Source organism: Psittacula echo, assembly GCF_963264785.1.
Source record: "Psittacula echo genome assembly, chromosome: 12".
NCBI lineage: Eukaryota > Metazoa > Chordata > Aves > Psittaciformes > Psittacidae > Psittacula > Psittacula echo.
Window position 1 is genome coordinate 8351227 of NC_137747.1, and position 26866 is coordinate 8378092.

The following is a 26866-nucleotide window of genomic DNA, read 5'->3' on the forward strand; positions in this document are numbered from 1 at the left end:
ATGCACCCTTTTAGTGGTAAGCAAAGAGAAGAATTAGAGGGCAGAAGGAACATAGCTTCAGTATGTTAGAAAAAAGAGTTGGAATTGTCATTTACAAGCACCATTTGTCTGCTGCAAACGGCAGTCCCGAAGGATCACCCTTTGGAATCACAGTTTTTAACAGTAACTTTACCCTTGACATCTTCTGGTGCGTTTGGCTTTACACACATGGCTCCAAATGCACATTTCTTGCTCATCTTATTGGAAGGTGTTGCACATCCCTTCTCCCTGATGATGTGAATTTGAAGCTATCTGCATGGATTTCTCAAGGCAATGGCTGACACCATAAAGCCAAATACAATTAAACACTGGCAAAGGGGATAGCACAAAGTGCTGACTGCTCTCCGTGGTCTCATTAAAAGGAGATGGGGAAAGACTAGACCAGGAAAAAAGGTGAAGAAATGCAAACCTGATTTGTACACTAACACACAGACACCAACCCCGCTGCCCCAGGGGGCTGTAAAGAGCAGTGTAATTAGTCCAAGCAGCTGGCTACAGGTAACAGGGAACACCACAAATACATGGAAGCAATACATAGGGGTCAGGGCTGAAGCTGTTGATGCTCATGGAAGTCAGCAAGAAACAGGCAGTGAAGTGTAAACCACCACTTTGGGTCACAGGCTGCACAAGGGGAAGAGAATCATCAGACTGTTTTAATGAACAGAGATAACTGCAACCCTGCACATGCCAGCATTCACACAGAAGTACATGGCTTCCAAGTGAAAAGCATGGTGACCGAAAACACCTCTGAACATAGCTACAAGCTCAGGGTTGCTCTTACTAATGGTTGTTTTCACTAAAACCACAATAGTTCTCACTATTCCCAATACCTCCTTGGAAATGATCATGGCTATTGCTTGGCTGGACCACCTCTTAGCAGTGCTTCTACTGCTGAGACGCGCATGGATAGAGAGATGCCTCCTGATAGCTCCCACTGCTGAGCGAGCAACAGGGGGCTGGTTTCATGCAGGATCTTCTCCCTTACACCACCCCAAGGAGCAGGTAATAAACCTTAGCTTGTGATTTTAATGAAATAACTTGATTTTCCATGTTTTCTGTTCCAGATGAGACCTTCACGTGATTCCCTGGACCCCAGCTGCTTGCACTCCTTTGGAAAGCTCACTCTCCAGTTTGCCCTCCATCATACAAAGGCAACAGCTTTCCCCACAGACAAAAAAGGGAACTGGAACAGCACATGTCTACTCCAAGCACTTCATTTCAAGAAATGATGTGAATTAACTGGAGAGAATCCAGAGGAAAGCAAACGGAATGATCTGAAGTGTGGGAAATGTGACAATGAGAAGAACTGCGATGGCTGGTTTAGCCACAGATACAGTAATTACATCAGACCTTGGCTACATGTAGAAAAGGGCAAATAGTCACCAACTAACACTATAGATTATGGGGTCCATTTAAAATACCTTAAACAGTAAGGCTGATAAAACACTCAGGTAGGCTGCAGGCAAGATGGGCATTACCCACATGGGGTTTAGGTATGTGGATCCTGCCCTGGAGGCAGCAAAGTGGACTAGACCATTCTGCTGCCTGCACCCAAGACAGCAGCAAAAAGACACCAGTGTGGATGTTCCTACACAGCAAAGCCCCTGGAGAGACACAAGAACCCACATCTTCCTCTGTACCAATGCATTAAAATCCCCCAAACAATACTTTGGCTCATTCATAATGTTTTTAGTCCAGACTTTGCCTTAGCCTGAAGCTGGTAATGAATGCCTCATAGGGCTGCATAGGGAAATTCCTGGTTTGCGTGTGTTTGATTGAGCACATTCCCTACAGAGTTTGTCCCTCTTACACAGAAACTCTTGTGTCTCTCTATTCCCAGGGCACTCAGTCTGGAAACTTTGGGTTTCTTTCCATGAACAAGTGTGCTTTATACAGGGACCAGCATCCCCTATGCCAGCCCCTTCCAGCTGCTGTGTGCACCAGCAGCTGAGCTCCCTCTGTCCCTCCTTCTTCCACCTTGGAATTCGTGAAATGGGGGAAAATAATGAAAATAGATGCCTTGTGGTTTAGCTCACACACACACATGGTTTCATGGCTGGAAGTCTGGGATTACGTGGTACCTCTCCACCAGGAACAAATGGGATGGCTGCTGCCAGAGGATCCCAGATCATAGAGTCACAGAGTGGTTTGAGGTGGAAGGGACCTTAAAGCTCCTCCAGTTCCAACCCCTGCCACAGGCAGGGACCCCTTCCACTGGAGCAGCTTGCTCCAAGCCCCTGTGTCCAACCTGGCCTTGAACACTGCTAGGGATGGGGCAGCCACAGCTTCTCTGGGCACCCTGTGCCAGCGCCTCAGCACCCTCACAAGAGCTCATCTCATTCTACCCCTAAGAACCTCTTCTACTTTCACACACGGAGTGCACACCGGAGCCATAACTGGCAGGAAACTGGGCTGGAATACATGGATAATCTAGGATCTGCTACTGAAACAACTCATCTTTTCCAAACCTGGGAACTCCAGACCCCATGGCAGAGGCTTACTGAGAACACCAGAATTTGCACATGGATGGGGAAACACATCTTCACAGAATGGCACTTGAATCTTCCTAATTCTCTCAGCTGCTACAGAACAATCAGTCCTAAAAGCATTGTGGTAAATAATTATCAGTGATTACTCTATAAAGCAATCAATGGCTTTTACAAGTAACTTCCACTTCTGTTTAATGTATTTAGGCTCTTGCAGAATCATCTATTACCATGTTAACTAAGCAGATAATTAGCTACAAGAGGTATTTTACTGCAGTTCCATGGAAATTACAGGGTTTGTTCCACTGAAGCATCTTTTGTGTTCCAAAGGTTGTGCGCAGCAGCGATGCTGACAGTTCTGGACCATTTCACTCAGAACTGATGGAGTAAGCGGCAGCTACCCCATCATTATCAGCAAAGACACAGAGTGAAGGTGGTTTTACAAAGACATTGAGGTTCCTACAGTGTTTTCTGGGAAAGGGAGGATGTGAAAGACACCTTAAACACAATTTTTAAGTCAAGTTTCCCATATATAAGAAGATTCAGAACACTTATCAGAAAGAGGATCATTCCTCTTACTTATCCACAGAGCATCGCAGTCAGCCCTGCAGGTTCTCCCATCCTGCCAAACAGCTCCAGTCCTGGCAGGAGGGAACACAGCCTCGCCAAGATGGAAATGAAGTCTTCCAGACTCACTGTCACCACCTCCCCAGCTCAGGAATGTCCCTGTCACACACGAGTCCCCAAATGGCTTTAATAAATGACAGCCTTCATCGAATCCCTACATGGACAGCGGAGCACTGCCATCGCTGCTACACAGATGAGGAGACCGCAGGGAGGCTCAGGGCTGGGTTATTTTTCAAGGCTTGTCTATTTTGGGGGGTTCCAGCTGAGGATGTCAAGATTTGACTGTTCAAAGAGTGAAGAGGAAGGAAAATATGGAATACCAGGAAATGAGATGATACAATCATGGTTGAAACACTGAAGAGCGAGGAGATGCGCACACACGCTGCAGGACAGGCTGTTGCTCTCTGCCGCACTGATCACATTTTGAAGCCTTAGGGATGTGCACCCTGATCTTAACCAAGGAACCACCACAGGCGTTCCCTAGAGCAGCTTTTCAGGATTTCAGCTCACACAAACAAGAGTCAAAGGGGTCCCTCTGCATCAGCTGGGGCAAGAACTCAACAGTAATTCAGCTGCCAGCATCCCAATCTGGCTTGATCCCACTTTTCCATGCACGTACTCTGGTCCCAAAGGTACACTCGAGAGCCTGGCCCTGAAGGAAGTGACAGGGCAGAAGGGATCTGCTTCAGGGATCCATCATCCCTGCTGGAATCTTTTCATCAACTGCCACATGAATCCTTTGAGCTCCTGCTTGTGAAGGCAGGAGCAACGAACACCTCCAAAACACAGTTTTGGCCCTGGACACACTTAAATAGGGAGATCACACAAAAACACTGTTGAACCCAATCTTAGATAGTTTATTTGAGCTATTCTGTATTAGCAACAGCTATGGAGAGCAGGGTCTGATCCTACTCAAACCAGCTAAGTCTATTCTTGGACATTCATGTCAGCAAGGAACAGGACCCTCTTAACCTAATGTATACTTCCTTTGCACCATCTATTCAAGATATTGCCCACATCAGATGAAGACAGTGTTCCCTCCTCCTGAAGTGTGTTCTGACCCAAAGGAAGCAACAGCAAAGTTCCAAGTATAAAGATGCATTTAGCTTTGCAATGAAGTCCAAGCAGCAGTAGCACCACGGCAGCTGAAATGAACTGCTAGGGCCTTCTTTAACAGCAAGTCTCATGTACCTTAGGTGTCAGCTTTTTTCTTTCTTAAGAGCATGACCATTTGAGTCTTTACCCAGAATACACACACATTCCTTCACCAAAACACACTGACTTCTCCTTAAAGTGCACAGGGAAAACATCCTGGCATGCCTATGGAGAGAATGATATGTTGAGGTCAATGAAAATGCAAATACTCGGGTGGGAACCAGGTGATGGAGCCCCGTGAAGATCAGCGAAAGCAGGATTTATAAACCCTGCAGGTAGCTACAAGAGTTTGGATGCTTGCATCAAAAGATGCTGGAATGGAAGAAAAACAGGTTTAAATGCCTTCCTTCTGCGTCTTCCTGCCAATGAAGGACTTCTATGAAGAGAACATAGAGAAGATTTTGTTTCACCTCTGAAAAGTTTAATGAGGATCAAATATTACAGCAAAAGAAGTGGAGATCCCACCTGGCACATCCAGAACGTGTGGGTGTGCATTTAATGGCTGCATCTAAGATTATCACAGGCAGAGGAAATGAGTAATCCATTCTTTAACCCAAAACACGCGACAGAGACCACAAAGGGAGCAGCATTTCCAAGAACTCCTTTGCTCAGAAAAACCCCAGCAAATGTATAGGATTCCTTCTCTAAGCTCTGCTCCTTAAGACAGAGACTGCTCCGTGTCCTATGCTATTGTAATGACCTGCGGGAGAGAGAAAGGAACGAAGCAGCCACCAAACAAGCATCACAAGGACGAAGGCGAACAAAACTTGTCAAGCTGGCAGCGCTTCCACTGCCCCATTAGCAACCAGGTCTGTGAACAACTGGGTCACCTTCAGTTCATGCCAGCAATGATTTCAGATCGCAGACACTGCGCTGGCTTTGCTTGTGCCCTCAGCTGTGCTTCTCTAGAAGTCCTCATTCATTACGTGCTCTGCAGAATGCGGAGAGGAGAATAACGCCATGGATAATTGGGTTGCAATCCATTAGCTGCCAGCCAGAGGGGAACTTCTTTCCATGAATTTCTTCTGCTCATGCCCACACACTGCAGAGTTCATTGTTTCGGATGTCACACTGCAGAACAAATCACTTTGAAGGTTAAAGCCCGATTGGAATTTTCTGGGTGTATGTTACACAGCTGTTCCCTTCTTAGGGCTGCTGGCTAAAAGAACTGCTTGAGTCCCAGCGGCAAGCAGCAGATCACATCTGGATAATTATGTTCCAGTCGAAAAGACAGCAGCCAAACTACGTTCGCAGTTATACATCATGAATTTTTAGAGCTTACTTATCTGTACACGTGTTCCTGCCATCCTATTCTCCGCTCGGGATAAAACTTCATTACCAGAGATAAACAGTTTATTGCTATAACCAGACATTGGGCCAGATCCTCAGCTGCACCCAGCTGGGATCGGGAAGGGAGGAGGGAAACGGTGACCAAAGAGGAGCCAATAACAGCTCATCAATCCTGGAACTGGTTCCATGCCAACCCCAGCGTCGCTCCAGGAAGGCCATGGGCTGCTCCAAGGGATGCCAGCTGGCTGCAGCCCCAAGGGGATCCTGCCAACAGGGCTTGTTGAAGCCCAGCATGTGCCGGCTACAAGAGTTCCCCACTCTCCAAGGATTGCTAGAGAGAGGGTGGCACGGAGTCATGGAGGTCAGAGAGTCACAAACTCCCATCTTCAAAGCAAACTCCATCTGGATACTGCAGCTGTGAAGGAGCTGAGCTGAAGCCTGGGATGGCTGTTTGGAGCTGCAGTCACACACTCAGTCCTGTTCATACCAAAGGGTGAATGTGGAAAACATCACAATCCCACATCTTCTACTCAGAGTAACTCCAGGATCAAGACTATTCTTGCTATAATTGGGAATGTTCACTGACACAACGATGCTCCCAGGAGGAACATTAGCATACCAAAAAGTTGGCCTAGATAGGGGCTTGGTTAAGAAGCATTCTTTGATATTTCACAATTAAAAGTTGAATTATTCAAACGCTATTTATATAGATACAATGGGATGCTGGCTGGCAAATGCATTTACATACAGGAGATCTTCAAGATAGCCAGAAAGTCAGGAGTTTCACTTGCCACACACCATACAAAAGCACAAGATCTGCCAACAGAGAACGCTTCCCAGGCTCATGTTATCTATCAGGATCTGTGCTCATCAGTATGGGTTTGCTTATAATTATGCAGAAAGTATTAGAAGAGAATGAACCAGACAAATCTCCTTAAAAATACTGGTCCCTAAGGAATGTCATAATATTTGGAATATCCCTACTTCTATATCTCACACCTATACCATTTAATGTTTAAAACCCAGTTTCCCATTGGAGGTTGTGGCTATCGTGTTAAACTAAATAAACCAGATTTCCAAATGGATTATCAGGCAAAACATGGACCATTTACAAGCAGTGTTCATGCAAACTAGTTAGAGCAGGGGAGAGGGAATTCGGGTGACTGTATGCACTGCACTGGAAAATCTGGTCACCTTTCTAGATGGAGCTTTAGACACAATTCAATGCCACCTACATTACAGCAAGAAACTACCTGGAATTCGACTGAAGCTGCAAGGAAAAGCCATGGACCAGAGCTGGGATCTGGCCACTGCAGCACAGTGAATGAAGCTGCTGTAGCCAGAGGGCATTTGGAAATACACCGATCTGGTACTGAGAAAGAGCCGGTGACCACAGGAGGTTTCCCTCCTGCTGCACTCAAAGAATCTCGACAGGAAGCAGGCTCAGGCTCTCCAGTGTGACAGTAAATGCTGCCTCATGTCAAGCAGAGAACAGAAATGAAGCTTTACTGAGCTCAGAACTACCTCGGTTCAGCCAAGGAACCAAACTTTTCCTCCCCATAAAAAGCTATGTTTAACCGAGAAGAAACAAGATCTTTTGCTAAACTCAAACAGTGGAAAAGTACTTGAAACACTTCGGTATCCAAGATGCACGGGAATAATGGCGGAGAAAAGTTTGGTGACAGTTTGGAGAGCCAGAGTCTGCACGCTGCTCTAAGAGCAGAAACCACTACTGTATCCCAACAAGCTGTACAGTACTTATCCAGTTCCACACTAGAATAACCACTCCATCACTAGCTTAGGGAGAGAGCACATCCAGAGTCTGATGGAGATGTGATTTGTTACAGGCACAGGGAAAAGCCTCTCAAACAAGTGTTGAAATAGTTTTACGTTACAGCAGTTTCAGGAGGATGAGTGCAAAGATCACTATGTGACAGCTCTTTCCTACTGCTTCCAAAACCAAGCCTGCGAACCCAAAGGACCAGCTGAGAGTAGCACAAAGGGCAGCATTTTGTCACATACCACTGCGTTTTAAAGCTACCCTTAAGTGCAGGATTCATTTAGAACCACAGGGAAGTGCTTTCCTGGACCTATCAATAAGAGCTGCTCAGTCTCCAAGTGTTCCATGTCCTTTTCCTTCCCCTTCTCTGTTGGAATGAGCTCAGTCAGCAGCTCCCTCACCAGCAGGTACTTCATTTCTCAAGGAAGCTGTGGGTTACCCCCACTGCTGCTTTCCAAATAAGCCTGAAGGTTGGTTTGCACAGTTCAGACAGAACCTGGAAAACCAGCATTTAAAGTTTAGGGAACAAATGGTGCTGTATGTATTAGAGAAGTGCTTGTTTCAGTGGAGACTAAAGCCTGAACTGCTGGGTTTCCTCTCTCCCCTCTAGGCTCATATCCAAACCCCTCTCAGACATAAACTGTGCACCTTTCTATAAGCTCAGTTTAACGTTTATGACCTTTAATTCTCCACAAGTGGCTTCCAGTGATCACCCTGGCATTATTCCTATTAGATTTTTCAATCCCCTTGGTTGTCCTATTAACCATGAACCGATGACAAAAGGGGCAGTTTCTGGTTTATGCTTTAAAAGCATTAAACAGCTTGTGATGCAGACACTGATGCAGGAAAAAAGGAGGATAAAAAGCACACATTTCTTTCTAAAGACCAAGCAGGCAAGCAAGGCAGTAAAATGAAAGGATTTACTCACAGGATGCTTGTCTGGGGTGGGATATCGGGGATGGTTTCCAACATCAGATGCATGCATCTTACTGTGGTCCTGAAGCAGAGGCAGCGACTAGGACAGGAGCAGGAGAACCTGGGCAGGAGGAGAAAGCACAGCAAGCCTGGCAGAGCAGCAGGTTTGAGCAGCATGGTGTGTGCTGGAGTGTATTTGCCTCAATTCTGAGCTGCAGGGAGCTGATAAAAGAAGTTTCCCAGCCCCAAGGTCCAGGAGGAGGGGACTCATCAGCATGTGTTTGCAATTAAATCAAGGCAGTTTGACAGACCAACCACCCACCCTCTCTCTGCCATGATGTACATCACTGGAGATCAGGCTGATCCCTCCCCTCCGGAATTAAGGCGCTGAAATACAAACTGTAGGCTTTGATTTATTCTGACTGCCTTCCTTATTTCTAACAGTGAATTAACTCCTCACCATCTCCTCAGGCATACTGGAACACACCTTCATGGACAAGCGACACCCTGCTTCCAGGGCAGGGCTAGGACATGGATGGGTCAAGGTATTTTATGCATGCTGCAAACTAAGGGTAGCATCTTATCTAACAGCCTGTCAAACACATCAGGCAGTGAGAGCTTTAGGATAGAGGCTGTCTCTTACTACATGTGGTTGCAGCATCCAGCAAAAATAGGTTTCCAACCATTGATGGGATGTGGAATGCTACAGAGAAGTGGTTTTAAAAGGGATAAATAACCTGCAAATAAAGACAAACCTCTCACTGATCTTACACATTGCATAAAGTTTCTCATGCAGAGTAAAAGCTGATTGATTTCAAAGACCTTTTGGCTAGTAGAATTTCTTCCTACCGGGATGTCATTTGGGAAAACAACAGGATTTTGGAGAAGTTAAAGGCAACTGAGGGGCGAAGAGGGGAAAAATAATGAAATCAACTGAGTTTGAACTCTAGGAAATGCAGACCTCAGTCTGTTCCCTCCATGGGGTTACAAAATCGAGACACAAAAGGGAGCACTTATTTCCAGTTACATTAATCATCTTCTACTGTTATAAAGAAGCTTAAAGGGAAACCAGCTTGTGTTAGGTTTGAAGTTATCACTACACAAGATCCTCAATGTGTGGGTTTAGGAGCGAGGCATTAGCACTCATTAGGATATAAAGGCACCTGAGGAATCCCAAACATGGCATCATTCCACGTTACCTGGAAGATTAAATGAAAGCATCCCATCAACCCCACGTCTGCTCTATACTGTGAACTACAATGTAACAAAACAGCAAGAATGGCATTTAAACTTCCCCAGCTCACCCTGCAGACTTTGTCACTTCAGCATTCAGGAAGTGCTGAGTTTTAGGGTTTCACTTACAGATTTCATAGCATTAGATGATAAAATACCTCCATTTCCTCGCGCTATAAGAGCGCTTTGCACTGCGGGCGTCCTGCATCTCAGCCTCAGGCAATCTGCTGCGGTTTTGTCCCGACATCACTTTGAAATCCCAGCAAACTCCTCCCCGCTCCCCTAAGGACTCAACTCATGGTCTAGGGCAGAGTGTCCTCTAGTGGCCACCCAGCCCTTCCACAAACACAGGTTGTATAAGGCTGAATCAAACTTCAGCCTTTACCTAACGACTGGCAGCTGAGAGCACATTGCCCCCAGTGACTGACACCTTTTCACTCCAGTTTGAGAAGCGAAGTGCATCAGAAGCGCATCCTTCGTGTACATCAGGAAAGACAATGTGGATTATGGTGAAGTCTTCCAGGCTTTAGCACCACGCTCCTGATTGCTCTCCAAGGCACTAAACTCTTCCCCAACCACACGGAACTCTGTTAGGACAGGGCAACACAGCTATTTAGGAGTTGCTTTGTAAAGAAGTACTCATAGGAAAAGAAACAAAACCACTCTCTTCAAGCCATGCTCCAGTGTTTAGGAAGGTCATCAACACCTTCCCCAGCACATCTGGCCACCTCACAAATACAAGGCTTGGGCCTTCTGCCTCCAATTACATCCCTGTGCATAAACTCTGAGCTCTAAACCATCTGCAGAGTAATAATCCCTCCCACGTTTATTTATGCTGCTAGCAAGAGAGCTGGGCTAGGCACCAGGCACGGTTCTATACGTACTGTCTTTGGAATCTCGCTCCAGCGCCTGGAAGGATTGATGGGTATCTGTCAACTGCATTGGAGAGATGGGCTCTGCTAAATGGAAGCAGATTTAACAGTGGCCACACAGGGAATAGCTCGAGTGCAAAAAAGCAAGTCCTGCAACCTACTCATTGACTCAGAAGCAGATCTTCAGATGAACTTGAACCGTGCGTCTTCTACCTGATCTCCGCACATGATGAATGGGATGCTGGTGAGATGTTACAGCACATGGCAACCACCACTCCCTTCCTCTCAAATTCATTTATCTTATTCTCCATCAACATGATGAATTGTTTAGAAAGGAGTGTGCAGCTCTGAGCAGGAACCAGCAGTTAACTCCTAAGCAACAGGAACGAAAGCTCACACTTGTGTTCCATGGTTAAACAGCTCCAGCCTCTGCTAGACAGACCCTTTCACACCCAGAGAATGCAAGGAGACTTTGGGGTTGTTCTTCAGGTGTGGGGGTTTTCCCTCCCCAACCCTTCTTTGTTTTACCTTTAAATTCCCCTTCACTGGAGCAGGTCCCCTGAGGAGCTCATCACTACTTCCCAGGGAATTAACCTTCCATATTTTACCATGAAGCGAACGTAAACCTTATCTGACCAATTTAACTTACTTGATACCCTTTGTATGGCACATCCATCACTTTCCAAAGCAGAAGGGGAGTTTTCTTTACAGCAAGCATCAGGTGAAAGAAAACATTAACACAGAACCACCTCATGTTATACTCGGTAAAAGGACATCTGCCAAACACACAGGTGACAGCAAGGAAGGAACACATCCTACAGGCATTTATCCTGTGCAATAGAGGGGGTCAGATACAAGTACCACTGTTGCTAATTAAATGTATCATGATCAGTTTGCTATTACAGCTGAAGCTGAAGCATTATTCTCAATGCTAGTGAAATGGAAGCTTTGAACACCAAATCTGCATTAACTAAGCACTGAAACAGAGCACAGGACGCAAGTTTAATGCATTCTGTATTGATACAGAATGTATTAAACTCCTGACACGTTCAACAACTCCTTGAGGGACAGAAATGGACTAAGTGACCTCTTGGTATCTGCTGTCTCCAGGTCTAACAGCCAGGTAAGTGAATTCACTCTTTAACCATCTTGATGTATAAAATCTGGATCAGTTCTATGTGGCTAATCCCAAAACCCATCTTGCACAACTCCATTACATAAAGGTTTATGGGCAGGTTTCTTTTGAGAGATTATATTCTTAGGAGTTCATCTAAAACTATGCGCCTGCACCATGTTATTAAGCGCTTTCTCTAGCGTCTCAACCTTCATTTACGGAAATAAGCACCTATCTACAAAGAATTCCAAACATAATATGATGCAAAGCCATGTTAAGGCAGCTAAGAAGTCTTTACTGTATTTATTGATACAGAAACACTTGGGAATAAAGGTTCAATTGTGTAACACTTCTGCACGCCTCAGGCCAATTCATCTCTAGTTTCTACACAGATTCTTCCACTAATGATGAAAGCAGCTTGAAGTTCATTTCTCTTTGCAGATTTGCTGCTGTACTGAAACCTAAAGAGAGTCAAATACAATTCAAGTGAAGACTACTTGGAACACAAAGGGAAACAGAGCAGGTAAAGTTCCCAGACAGCTTACAGACTATACAAGGTGCTGCAGTTATAAAACTACAGCGCAAGTGCTTGTGCACAGGGAAGATGTATTCACAGTTCCCCTTTATTTACAGGCTACAAGCAAATGCTATTTCACAATTATATTACACAAAATCTCTATCATGTTTGTTTGGATTTGTGGGGTTTTGGATAAGGCATCAATTTGACAAGCTAGAACATAGATTTATTGCATATGTATTTACTCAACCTGGTGAAGGAAAAATAGCAGTATTTCATGTATCTTCTAGAATGCTACAAAAACCTAGCAAATGTAATAAAAAAGGCAAATCTGGTGAAAAAAATCTCAAAGTATCTTTTAGAATTGAGGGATAAAAACCAGAGATAAATGAAAGGGAATTCTCCCCCAACTGGCCAGCTTTAGCACCACCTCAGCATGGCTCATCAATACAAACCTGGAGTTTAATGTAATTTTTAAAGCACCTTCTTCCAAAGTGTTGTAATTAAACTGAAGGACAACCCTGCACTTTGTAGGGGTATGGAAACTGTGCCACAGTACAGAAAGGCACATGCCTGGTACAATGGCCATTCAGCAGAAACGGCTAACAAAGGCCAGAGCCTTTGGGGAAGCACAGAGATGTATCATACGCGCATTATATTAAACCTCTATTTACCACCATAGTCAGGATTTTTATTTGGAGAAAGAAATCCATTGCAGTTGCCTGAATTACAAGGTGGCTACTTGCATGTTTACAGGAAACCATCAACTCAGTGGCCACAGAACTGCGCCAGAAAGAAGTTAAAATCTGAGGGAGCACAATAGCTTGGGTACCGTTTGAACCAGGAGAGACTTAGAAAACCAGAAGCAAGTCAAAGCAATGTGCCAGCAGCCACACAACACCCCGTTATCAGATGATGTTCTCAAACATATACAGAAAGCCTGTTAATCAAGGAAGAGTTCTCCACCTTAGACATACAAGTTATTCCTTTATTTCCAAAGCCACACAGGAACACTGTTTATCATTAAGCAAGTTGTGCAACTCAGTACCATGAACCGAAAACCCAGCGTGTGTTTGGGAAGACAGTTTTAATACATTCCCCCTCCGAAAATGAGGAGACAGCATAAAAACAATAAAAGATATCAAATTGATACCAACTTAAGTGCTTCTGATGGGGCAACACCTTAACATAGCTTCATTACCTACTGAGAGCAGGTTTTTACAACCTCCCCTAGGTTTAGGAGTACTTCATATCACTACAAGCCCAAGGGTTTCTCTCTAGCCCTTAGTAGTTTAGGTAGATTGTTTTCAAACAGGCTAAACCAAGTAAAACTTCCCCTTGTAAACATGGCAGCTCCTTCCATCACCATCCCAGGAAGACTTAGGAACAAAAATGAGAGTTCACATCCACAGAATTGCATAGTGTAAGGTCCTTCAATACAAGTCTGTTGAAGCATCTACTTAATAGTTGCAGGAATAAAATAACCTACCAAGTCAACCAGATCCATTCCACCTACAGTACAAGGACCGTGTGTGCTCAAGTTGTGTTCAGGCCACCTTGCTACAGCAAAGCCACACACATTAACACCCAAGAACCACACCAGTTTGGCTTTCTAGACCGTTTTCATGTTCCTCAAACAACTACATTCGGCTGATGTACCAGGACACAAACGACTCTGCTCAGGGTGGCACTCTGCACTTCACTCTATTCAGCTCAGCAGATGGAAGTTATCTCATACAACAGCAAAATCCACTGATGCTGCTTTGACAGTCAGTTCTCACAAAGCCACTGCTCTGCATCACCTCTCTACCCTCTTCCCTATTCAGGATTACTCTGCAAACACTCCCAGAGACAACAGTCACAACCCTGCCTACCCCAGCATCCTGTCACAGCCAACCAGCTTTGCAATTCTTCACTTGCCTCCATTGCTATGAAAAAAGCCAAATAAAACCCAACAACTTTGCATCTCAGACTAGTTCACCAGAACAAGAGAATCTCATTGATAAAACCAATATTCTGTAAAACATTTCTACCTTTTACTGAAAAATCAAGCATCGTTTCTAAGCAAAACTGAGACCAACCAAAGGGGAGCCGATGCTTTCTTTCTCATTCAAAACCTGGATGCCCCAAGGGTAATGCCAAGAATTCTGTTGTGCTTTTTCAGATTACTGGAAGAACGAAGATTTGCCAGGTCAGTTTTTACTAATAATCCTCCTTCTCCATTAAACACACACCATGGAAAACACATGGCAGGTTTAGTGGGAGAGAGCACAGACAGCAAAGGTCTTTGGGGAACTGCTAAGAATATTAAAAGCTGCAATTCAGTAGAGCAGCCACGAGATTGAGATATCTCTGTGCAGTTAGTTCCAGGGACTTAAATCCTGCTTTCCATAAGCAGCTGAGCATTTCACCAACTTGCTGCCTCAGTAATCCCTGCTGTAGAATAAAACTATAGCACACAACCGAGAAGAAAGAAGAAACTCAAGTAAAAGCTATAATGTTTAAGTATACAGCAGCCGCATTCCCCAGCTAGCCTACTGCCTTGGGTGGTCGTTATTAGCAGGCAAGCAAGTGGTATACATTTGTCAAGCCCTAAGTAGTACTTTATTTTCTGCCTACTTCCAGCTTTCTAGAAGGAGCAAATTACTTCTCCCTGTAATAAAGCAGGTAATACTTCAAGGGATCAGGCAAAGGCAGACTCAAGACCTTTTCCCTCAGAAAGTTTACAGGGGGATCCGGCTTTAGTTCAGAGGGTTTAGTTTCTTCCTCTTCTTGTGTGTCATCCTCGATATCCTCACTGTTGTTGTTATCATCTGATGGGTTGGAGATCCGACTAGCAAAGACCTCTTTGTCCAAGAAAACAATGGTTTCCATGCGACGGCGCCGCACACGTCTTCGTTTGAACTTTGAGGGGCTCTTGAGCCCATTGCCACTTTTGCCCATTGTTTCTTGATGTATGAGTTTCTTGATGGTTCCTCGGATGGCAATGCGAGCCAGGTCCTGCAGGCTGCGAACAGCCACTGGGGCTGCAACAAAAGGAAAGCCATGAGCAAATATGGAGAAAATCCCTTTCCAAAATACTCCCAGGAAAAAGTTGTATTTGCTCAAGTTAAATCAGGCCACTTGAATTCCCCACTGTGATTACAGAACCAGCTCTATTCAACCCCTGTCAACTCAGATCAACTGGATTGTAACTTCCCAACCAAAATTTAATCATGCATTTCTCTCATTAACTGAAGAAAAGAATGGGATGAAACAAGTTTGCTATTTTCATGTCAAGTCCCCGCAATTATTTTTAAGATATAATATCTTATAGATTATAAACATGCAGACTTAGTGACTGAAATTGTGACTGTTTAATAAAGGTGTTTTCCTCCTGTATGTAACTAGACCTAAAGTCTATTTAACTTCTCCACAAAATCATTTTTCTATTGTGAAGTTCCTTCAGCTTTGCCAAGTTCCTCGCTTATAACACATGAGTGCTATTTATGCTCTTCAAAAGCTGCTTTGGCCTTAGTGGTGAAAACAGGCTGGAAACCATTTGGTAAAAGTAATTACAGAAGCACACAATAAGTTATTGTATTAAAATACCTCCCACATTAATGGGTTGGAAGACTGTTCTGTCATCTGTACTTACTTGCTACCAGCCCATAAATACACAACGTAATTCATGCAGCATAAAGAACAAAATTTGTTGATGCACACACATCCATGTACTGGAATGAATTAAAACTGAAACAAAACCCTCTGTCTTCTACTGACATGTCCTGTGACCTGAACGAAGGAACGAGGGAAAAAGTTACATGTAATATACATACAGGTCTCACTACAAAGCCACCACATGCTGAAATGCACTTGATGGACTTGATAGCACTGTACAGAGTGTTACTGAGCTGCTTTTTGTCATGCAAAGACACCTTTCCAGAATAAGAACAAAGCCCAACTAATCTCTTTATGGAAGTGTCTCTGTCTTCATGTGCTCTTAAGAGGCCTCTCTACACTCACAGATTAATCTAAAGATTGAGGCCACCGTGTACAATGTGTATTACAAAGAGCTAACCAAAAATTGCACAACTTTATCCCTCAAGCATTCCAGGCTCAGGATAATTCTGGATTGTTGGGTGGTGAGAGCCTTTGAGTATATAGGTTTGTTCACAGATACTGCTGGTGTATTTGCCATCACTATGGCACCGTGCCTGGGAACCATAACAGTACATAATTCAGGCTGTCTGCATGTGCAAAAACAAATTACCAAACATCCCACAAAGTTCAGGTGTATTTTCACAAGAAATAATTGGTATTTACAATCTATTTTATGCAATTCTGATCCTTGCACCAGGCCTCACAGATACCCTCAAAGATGAACTGGGATGAAACACAAGACTTAAGCAACTGTTCAAAGAAGGAAGCAGTTGAGTAATATGCCTTGGAAGGATTCATAGAGATGTTACATCTAAGGTGCAGCTTATAGCCAAACAGCAGGAGAAACCTCCCCCATATCCAAGAATGTGTGTACTCACGCAAGTGAACAAGCCTTGATTTTCCTGAATCTGCGTGGTTAGGCTGAATCAAAGGAGCAAAAGAAACAGCAAGAATCTTCTTGGTTTCCCAGGCAGAAGGACCAGTGCGAGTTATCTTTGTCAACTAAGCCAAAACAAAGAGATTATTGTCCATTGTGTGAACTGAAGTAAGATTTCTGAACAAAACCAGCATGAACAAATGACTTAGAACTCCTTAAAGGATTAGCCCCAAGTGATTTCATCTGTTGCAATGAGCACGGGCCCTGGCAGTTTGGGTCACCCTGCTCTCCCAGATCATCCTCAATTCTAACTAGAACTGCTACATCTGGCCACTTCAAAACTGTCAAGTCACTGAAACATCCATTCTTGAAGGGAGTCTGCAGATCACTGGGTTTCTGTTCGAGCTCAAATCTCTTACACTCACTGTACAGTATCTTACTAGGAAAAAACTCTGCTCATCAAAACTATCCTGACGTAGGTAGAAGGTCTGATCCCCACTCCTCAGCCATTCAAGTCCATTAGAATACACCTTTACACTGAACAGATAATCTGAATTACCATCCTGAGCTCACACACAGGGCAGTTACCCACCTTTCACTAAAAGGAATCCATTGACAACAGTAAATAGGGACAACTTGTTCCTTCATAGCAGGAGTGTATATCAGGGTGTAGGATTTTGTATTTTTCCATTAAGTACAACACTAGTTTATATGACTTGAGCAAAGCCTTGCAAACACTTTTCTGCAGCATGAAAGTAAGTGTGCAATTAACAACAGATTGGAATATATGGGAGACCTGTAGAACTATGAGTTTCTTAGATATTATGAAGCGTGCAGAGTTCAGTTCCCACTCAAGGTGAGAAGTGGTGCCCTCAATGCTTTCTTCAACCTGCCCCAAGAAGGGCAAACTGAAGGAACAGCTATTGACTGAACAGAGATCAGGATTAAGAACTGAAAGAGAAACACGAGTATGAAAGCACTCAACCTTCTCTTCTAGAGGCATGACAAGAATTCCCCCGACTTTCAACAGGTTCTTCATGTAGTCTTCATGTTCCTTCTGTACTCCAGCCCCACAGTAAACACGGTCATACTGAGTGCAGTCTGGAGAGATCTCCAGGCAATTGCCAATTACAAAAGATGGCTCACAAAATTCAAATCTGAAAAGGAAATAAAGATGTGCAGCACGTAAGAATATCACAAGTCAGCAATGAAACATACTTGAGAAAAGCCCCAATTTCAGAGGATTTCTCCTCTGAAGCCCATATACTCTAGACCACAGTGACAAGACTCAAACCCACAGAATAATGAGGTAAGAATTCCTAGATGGAAACCTCCAAAGGATAATGATGTACAATTTCATACTTGACTTGCATGTAACTTCAGAAGGGCTATTTTCAGTCACCCAATGCTTACTCAGTTATAACATGCAAATATAAATATGAGACCTGCAGTTCCAAGTGTTCAAGCTTTTTAAGCATCGCGCCAGGGTGGTTTTGGCATTTTCAAAAGCTTTGAAATGGCTTTTAGATGTTGTGGGGAGCTATTACCTGATGCTTCTGAAAGTTGCTTTGCTGAAGCCAATGGAAGCTTTGCCATTAGCTTCAAAAACTGTGATTTCACCCCTCATAAGAAGAATTTCTGCCTATAGCATTTCTGATGCAGTTTAGTAGAAAAATGAATGATTCTATGATGCTTCTGGTTTTTTTACATGCTCCAAAACTACATAAGGTTTAAGCCCTACATTTAAGGGCTGATTTTGATAGAAGTTGAAGAACAGATCCATTCTTCTCCTGCTACCTTGAGAGGCAGCTCAATATAGCACTCATTTATTCCTAAACACTTGCTGAAGCTTTCTGCTTTTCCAAAGCGTGCCACACATTCAGAGCAGGCAGTGCCTGCACACAGTGTTCTAACAGCATCACCCAGCAGACACTGCTCTCAACAATGCCAATTTTCCAATCATGTTGATTCCTGAATTCAGCTCACTTTTGCTCCATAGCTGTATTTGTCTGGAGGGAGGAAAAGTAAGTATTCCTTAACACACCTATTCAAACAGCAGTAATGTGATTGAAAAAAGCCATGTGCAAGCACCATCCATGCTGAAAACTGTTCCTGCTGCCAACATCAAGAAAATACAGCTCTCTCATCACCAGCTTTCCAGCCCAGCAGTAACAGCACAAGGCTGAGTAGTTTAAACTTCAGCATGTAATGACTTTCATTCTCTTCCTCCTAGGAGAGGAGGACTATCAGGTACCCAGAGATGCTTTACTGCCCTGTTTGAACAAACTGTGAGACTGATTCCAAAATATGACAGCTACAACTTTTATTGCTGAGGTTACTATTGGCAATGGTTATCTTGCTGGAGAGGTATTACTTGTGACAGCAGCAAAATGGAGATTCTAAGGAAGAACATAAATCAAATTCCAAGCACTTTTAGTACCACTAAAACTACCATCATATTTTAAAACATCATTTTTCTCCCCAGATAAAACCTATTAGGCCTCCGCAGAAATCAGTTCATATTTCTCTGATGCATGCTCTCAGATCACAAACATAACTATTACTGTTATCTGCAAGTTTCAAGTCACACCTGTAAGAGTATTATTTTAAAACAACCTTCTTTGACTCCCTCTAAACTCTGCGACAGCAGCACTGCAAAAACTCCTGACACTCTCCCCCTAACACACATCAGCTTCAAAGGTCACACACTGCAGCTCAGTCAGCCTAAGGAGCCAGAATCCTCAGATTACCCTGATGCAGAGCTGCCATACAGGAGCAAGAACTGCCATGACTAAAGCCAAACGCACAAACTGAATCCAAACAGGCATTCCACGTTCTTACTTGTCAAAGCTGTCACTTGTTTTAATGAAGAAGTCCAATTTCTGCTTCGCATATTCGATCACATCAGAATGAAGCTCCACACCGTGGTTAACACCAAAAGGACCTGCAAGTTTAAAACACTAGGCTAATATAACAGGCACAAACAGCAGGATTGAATAGAGTCTTGGTTACTTCCTACAACAGATTGCTCCTCAAGGGTCAGCCAGTGCTCATGTAAGGTCAGCTACCTTAGTACTACAGTGGGAATTGCAACCCTATACTTGCAGTTTCTGCCAGCAAATGAGGCTGCTTTGCACAATTGATTTTGAAGCATTTGCTCTTAACTCTGCAGGAAATTCCTCTGTGGGAGGGAAACACTGATCCTACTGCTGTAAAACTGATCACCTGGAAAAAGTGCCAATGCAGAACAACAGCCTGCATGCTTTAAAGGGGTTTTTTTCCTGCGGAATTTATTATGTTATTTTTATACCTCCTTGCTGATATGCTAAAAACCTCCTCAAAGGAGTCAGGAGCAGTCACCATTGCACCTCAATAATAGCAAAAATACATTGGAAAATACAGAAGTTGTGCAGCCCTCATGCTTTTTATTCAGAACTGACTTGGTAACTTTTCCAGAAACATAAAAGCCTTGGAGTTAGATATCAGCATTCCAGGTAATCTCAACAGACCAGCAGAAAGCCACATCTGGGAGACTGGGAGCAAGGCTCTATCCTGACAACAAATATTTCAGCAGTTAAAATTCCTGACACTCCCACAAGAGGAGAATATGTACCCAACAGTCATTTGCTATCACCTATCCCAGCAGCACAACTGCTGGCTGCAATACTTAAGGGTGAATTGCAATTGTGTAATTGCACTTGGATGATTTGCCTTGTGCCTATGTGGCCACAAAGTCAGTTCTGATGCACTAACTGCTTTCCAGAGACTATTTCCACCTGTATGTTGCCAAGAGTTAAAACAGGATCTCAAATGTGTTTCAGTGTAGGCAGGACAGTGTAAAAACAAAGAAAGCACAGAGCAGCCATAGTTACAGCTCAGCTCAGGAGCAGGAGTGTCTCATTTAAAGGGCAACAAACCCAAGTTTGTATCCAGTCCTGCAGGAATCCCATAGCCATCTGTACAATTACATCCTTGCTTGTTCTGAACTGTCACAAAAATCTAGATCCCATCCAATTCCAGAGAGAAGGCTGCAAGAATCCTGATAAACTGGCCACTTGGAATAATGCATTCTTTACTTTCCCAGCTACCTTTTAGTTTCATTACTTGAGGAATGCTTCATTCCCAATTTCAAAACTCTTTAACAGGAACAGTTAACATGATTGAAAAGGTATTTACCCAAGATGAGTCCAACCATAGAACTCAGATAACCAGTGCCACTGCCAAGATTCAAGAACGACAGCCCTGGTTGCAGATCCAAAGCTTCCATCACCTCAGAGTAAATGCACGGTGCTGAGAGATGGATATTTCCATGCTTCCATGCCAAGTCCTTGTAGGCATTTTCTTTGAACTCTTCCAGGTAGTAATCTGCTCGATCAATGGCTCGGAACGCCTGCTCCACCAGTTCTGTCCTGATGTATTGTGCCTCCTTCAGGTTGTCAATTAACTCATCATTATCTTCTCCTGCACTCACTGCACCTCCCATATTCAAGGGCACTAAAACTAAAAGAGTAATAAAAGAAGGTGAGGTATAGAACTGAATTCCACACTGAACCATGCTGCTGTATAAGAAGTACTTTGAGACACCTTTGGGCACTCTAAAGACCACAAGCACAAGAAAAACATCACCTCAGTCAAACAATGAAAACAAAACACAGCAGATCTGGCATCTGGTATCTGATACTAGTGAGGAAAATCATAATAGACGAATGTGTCCTGCCTGTCTTCAACCACTACCAACATTTTACTAGCACATCAGCTTTTCTGCTGAACCCTTTATACAAAGGATTATTCTGGCTCCTATGCTTAGAGGTCATTTTCCATTGCAAATCCAACCAACAGCGCAAGTTTGGCTTGCATGTTGGAATTCTTGCCACATGCAGGCTTTCTATCTCTAATAGTAACACAGGCAAATTAAGAAACTGAGAAGCAGAAAGAACCAGATAACTCTCATAGCATTTCCTTGAATATGCTTCAGGGTGCTGATTTCACTGATGTTAAAAACCCTCTAACCTAAAGCACAGCCTTGCTTACTTTAGTAAATGCACTTTCACCCAACTCATCCTTATAGCCTGAGCCACCATCACTAGTAAAGCACTTAACAACACAGCAACTGCAGAGAGAATTCCCACCGAAGCCTGTGGAACTTCTGAGGTCCTCTTAAGTCCTTAGAGGAGGTAACTCCCAATTTGGAAACTCTTCAGTGACAGATGTATGAAGTACAAACACTTCTTTCTGACTTCACCAATGTTATCATCTCCAGCAACATACCCAGGCTTGTTGCTGTGGGGCAGTGAAAAGCAGGCACCTCCCCTGACTGTGCATCACACTAAGCATGGCCATGTGCTTCCTGTAGTAAAGTATCTACAGGTTTTAAAGGAAAAGGTGCAAGGGAAAAGAACGTAGAACTTACTTGCCACTCAAAATTAATCTCTCTCTTCTTCACTTCCCATATCTTAAACATAAAACCTTTTCAGAATACACAACATGATTTTTGCTAAGCATTTATTTACTCTGCCTTTCTCTGCTCACAATAACAACCCCAGAAACAGCAGCTTTCAAGTTCATTCCCGGGATCAGAAGATCTGCCTACGGCTAAATTGTTGGGTTGATTTGTTACATTCAGCAAGAGCAAATTATACACTTCCATTTGTAGAGGAAACAAGGAAAAGCTATAGGAGTCTAAGGAAATTTCACAGTTCTCTAGATATACTTCACAGTATAATAACACAGTTATTATATATAACACACCATCCTGATTACCTGTAGGGACACAGAAACGAGGATATACTTAGGCAGGGAACTCAAGCCAGTTTTTTAATACATTCATGCCTCAAACACACCAATCCACTTCCACACCATTAATAAAACTTAAAAGAAATTGCTACCCCTCTCCTTCCTATAGTTACTCCTTCATTTTCTCTACAAAAAATGACTGTATTTGTTACTTCACAGTGGAAATGCATCAAAAGTCGAAGGCTTAGGCGGGTTCATCAGCCAATTTGATTCTTTCTCTTTTTTCTCCTCCTTCTACACACACAACTCTTTGTACCTGCACACATGAGATTGCTTATCTCTTTGGTCGGTCTGTTTGCTATAACATTCTGCATTAAAATCTTCTGTTCCCTCAGGGTGCTGATTTCCTTGACCTTCCTTTGTCTATTTGTTCTTAGGCTTACTTCTTTCTCCCACTTATGCTCTTTTTGCTGTTAAAAACTTACATTTTTAGCTATAAAGTATAAACAAGAAGTTGTGTCTCTAACAGTGTTCCACTTTAGATCCCCAACAAACTTTCCGTTGTACACAAGCCCCACTGGAACAACTGGTCCAACCTGGTTTTGGTGCAGCTTTATGATCAACAACTGTTCTTCCATGTTCTACAACATGGAAGGCTTTTTTCTAATAAGACCAAGAAGTATTCAAGTTGTGCCAGGTGTCAGCTTCTTTTGAAACACTTTTAATCAAAACCAGCTTACTTCCAACAAAACGCATGTTTTAGATGCAGGATACAGTACTCTGATGGTTAAATTCCCCTTTGGATAACTCCCCACCTTTGCTTAACCTTGTTTCTCTTCTCCCACTGGAAGCTGAAACCAAGGAGTAGGACTTACTTTTAACAAGCTTTTTAAAACCAGATCCTCTCCCTCCACGATCAGCCCAGTTGTGCTTTTCACACTTCTAAGCAAAGCACTGATTGTCACAAATATGAGCAGGGACCAAGGTGATCCTTCACTGGTCACAATGCAGAGAGCAAACCAAGCAGCCCCTCAGTGCTGAAGCATCCCTTTAACTGCACGTTACCATCTTTCCCTTTAATAAAAACAAAGCAGAAAACCAAACAAGTCTGACATGAGAAGCTGCATTCAGGCTCTGAAACAAAACACTTGAAATTAACACTATTTCTTGCAGGGCAAACACCAGCAGATGCACAGGGGAACACTCAGAACAATACACAAGGCACAAACATGCAATTCTTCGCCCCAACAGCTTTGCAGGGTAATCCCTGCTCTGACATAACATGCTCCAGAAGGAATAACAAAAGTGAGGCTATTTACCCATCAAAACACAAGTTACAGCGGGCAGAGATTTTAATCTGATTCCTTCTAACCCTCTCAGACAACACATTAAAAAGCCCCACGCCACTAAGCTCAATCACTGCAGGAGTTATCATGCTGTTGATAAGGAAAGCGATGGAGAGATGGGAACGAAGCGAAGGAAAGCCTTATGCTGCTACCCCCCGCCCCGGTTTAACTACACGCGGGTGTCCCAGCTCTCCGCAGTGCCCCAGTCCGCGACCGGCCGCTTAATGGGGAGGCGGTGCTGGGGAGGGGTGAGGCCCCCAGAAGAGCCATGCAGGATCGGGGACCCCACTGCCGGAGGAAGCCGCAGGGCTGACGCGGGCAGCGGCCTGAGGTGAGGAAGAGCGGGGGGGCGGGGGGGGGAGAGTGCAGCAGCGGCCCCGTAAGGTCGGGTCGAGCCGGGATCAGCCGCACCGCAGCGGACAGGGTCTCCTTGCCCCGCGGGTGTACCTGAGCGGTGGCTCGGCTCGGTGTGGCCTAGTACGACCCGCTCTGCTCCGCTCCAGGACGTAGCCCCAAGCTCAGCACTGCAGAGCTGTAAACAGAGCCCAGCTGAGCGCCGGCCGAGGCACTACGCGTGCGCAGCACACACCACTACTGCGGGATGGGGGGGGACGGGAGCGTACCATTGTTGCCGGCGCTGTACCACGCAAACCCGGCGCGGAGGGGGGAGGACTGCACCACTATAAGGCGGAGGGGGGAGACACGGTGGTTTCACGGGGTAGGACTGGGACCGTCGCGGAGTGGCTGAGGCCGAACGGGACCGGGGTCCGGCACAGGGGGAGCTCGGGGTGCCCTGGGGCGCACTGAGGCTCAATAGGGATTAGGCAATATATGGGGCCTGCTCACAGCGGGGTCTGTATATAGGGCCTGCATACAGTGCTGCAGAGCAGGTCTTAATGCAAATCACAGCACTCAAGACGCTGGGCCTGCGGGTTAGAACAAAATACAGCCCGGCTCCAGTATAAACTGGGGCTAAATACAGCCTGGGACATCAGGCTGGGCCTAAATAGGGACCAGAGCTACAAACTGGGGCTAAATACAGCCTGGGACATCAGGCTGGGCTTAAATAGGGACCAGAGCTACAGACTGGGGCTAAATACAGCCTAGGTCAGCAGGCTGGGCTTAAACAGGGACCAGAGCTTACAAACTGGGACTGAACACAGCCTAGGTCAGCAGGCTGGGCTTAAATAGGGACCAGAGCTACAAACTGGGGCTAAATACAGCCTAGGTCAGCAGGCTGGGCTTAAATAGGGACCAGAGCTACAGACTGGGGCTAAATACAGCCTAGGTCAGCAGGCTGGGCTTAAATAGGGACCAGAGCTACAGACTGGGGCTAAACGCAGATGGAGCCAACAGACCAGGTTCTAAACACAGGCTGGGCGCCCCTCTAGTTCAATGTGATGTAGTTGAAGATGCCCCTGCTCATTGCAGGGGGTTGGACTGGATGAGCTTTGAAGGTCCCTTTCAACCCAAGCTATTCCACGATGCTCCAGCTGCAATTACTCTTGTGCAGCAACTTTTGCCCTGTCTTAAATCTGTTATCCCAGAGGTGCTGCCACCGTTGCTGATGGGCTCAGTCTTGGCCAGTGTTGGATCCATCTTGGAGCTGCTGGTATTGGCTTCATTGGACACGGGGGAACCTTCTAGAAGCTTCTCACAGAAGCCACCCCTTTAGCCCCTGCCATTGCAACCCTGATACAAGAGACCACGACTAAATAGAGACTAAGACTCTTCTTCCCATTGCACAGCTCCTGGGATCATCTCCCCATCCCAGTGTGGCTGTTTTCCATCAGCTCTGTACCCCCCACCCTGCCCTAATTCCTGGCTCCCAACACAGGGGTGCATTTCCACACCTTCCTTTCCAGCTCAGCACCCAGTTCTCCCAGTCCTCATCCCCTTCAGAACACCTCCACAGCAATCCCTGCTGTGACAGCACATTGTCCCAGGATCGGGAGCATTGGGTGGGTGGGATTGAGGGTGGGATGAGGACTTCCCAGGGTATGGAAGCAGATGCATGGAGCAGCCCAGCAGTGGGAGCTGGGGAGATGCCAGTCTCCAGCTGGCACACGCTGTAGCTGAACCTCCTGTGTGAAGCGTGGCCAACACCAGATGTTCTGACAGCGTGAGTCAGGCTTGGGGGGAAAAAACCATAGGAACATAGGGAAAACCCATTACTCTGGGAGCTGATTGCTATTCCTCATCCTGAGCCCATGAGCGCCCAACCTGAGTCACGTGCTGGGCTTTTATTGTTTTAGTTCTGCGACCATAAGTGCCAGATGTAAGTTTCCTGGGAGGGAAATACGTGAGCTGTGTGTTCACCTGACAGCAGGGGCTGGAAGGAAACATGGAATATCGGGAGACTGACCAATAGCTGACTTACCGTTTGTGCAGTGGAGGGATCCCTGTCCCCTAATGTGATCTGGATGAGAGTTAGGCACCTAGTTTAGGTTTTACCCACCTGTTTTGGCTGCTTGGTTGTAGCCAACATAGAATTGTATCAGGTTGGAAGGGACCTCAAGTATCATCTTGTCTAGACAAGGTCCCAACACCCTGTTGGGCTGAATCTTGAAAGTATCCAATGGCAGGGAATCAGGAACATTGGGAAAAGGTGGCTCCTGTCACCTATCTCAGACTGAGGGGAATTGCCTTCTAAAAGTACGCTTCTGTCTTCATCTGTAAGTGATGCACAGAGCATTGGCTGAGGCTGAGGGATCTGTGTGACCCCTACAGCTGCAGACAGAGCAAGATGGTCTGAGCTGGCCTTAGATCTAGGACCTGATTCTATAATATGAGAAGGAACAGCCACATTTTGACAGGAGGCTTCTTGATTTAACTTGTCTGGAGGTGAATTGTGGGAGAAAGAAATAGCTGTTCCCTCCAGACACAACAAGCCCACAGTGGAAAAAATAACTACCCTGGCAAATGAGACTCAGATAGGAGAAAGTGAATCAGCAGCAGAGATTTATTTATGCTTGAAGGTGCTTATCTCAGCTCCCTTCATTAAAGCGTTAACAGCAGACTGCAAATGGGCACGGGGTAATAGTGTAGAGGTCTGCACTTTCAGTGCGCACAAGACAGCTGCCTGGGAGAATGGGATTGTTCGTGGGGAGTGGGCACTGGAACTCCTCCTTGCTGATTCAGCCAAACCAGGACGTGGTGATTGCGCTCACCTCATCTTGTTTAATACGGAAAGCACTCAGGCGCGATGGCAACGCTAATGCAGGACAGACAAACTCCTCA

General features: G+C 44.8%; 2 protein-coding genes across 2 annotated transcripts in view; both read right to left on the reverse strand.

Moving 5' to 3' along the window:
* Positions 1-8469, reverse strand: part of LOC308226239 (peroxidasin homolog) — a gene marked incomplete at both ends in the record, with an annotated part of 39593 nt that extends 31124 nt beyond the window's left edge. Inside the window, one exon of the mRNA XM_080627769.1 lies at positions 8306-8469. Coding sequence (XP_080483895.1) covers positions 8306-8469 — 164 coding nt within the window. The remainder of the gene's footprint in view (positions 1-8305) is intronic.
* Positions 8470-12768: 4299 nt separating this feature from the next.
* PCMTD2 (protein-L-isoaspartate (D-aspartate) O-methyltransferase domain containing 2) lies at positions 12769-23295 on the reverse strand. The gene is made up of 6 exons (XM_080627943.1): positions 23156-23295; positions 20724-21047; positions 19389-19491; positions 17533-17704; positions 16549-16672; positions 12769-15054 (listed from the first exon to the last, which is right to left on the reverse strand). The coding sequence occupies exons 2-6, from the start codon at positions 21028-21030 to the stop codon at positions 14672-14674; spliced, it is 1089 nt and encodes a 362-aa protein (XP_080484069.1). The 5' UTR covers positions 21031-21047; positions 23156-23295; the 3' UTR covers positions 12769-14671.
* Between the last annotated feature and the right edge of the window lie 3571 nt (positions 23296-26866).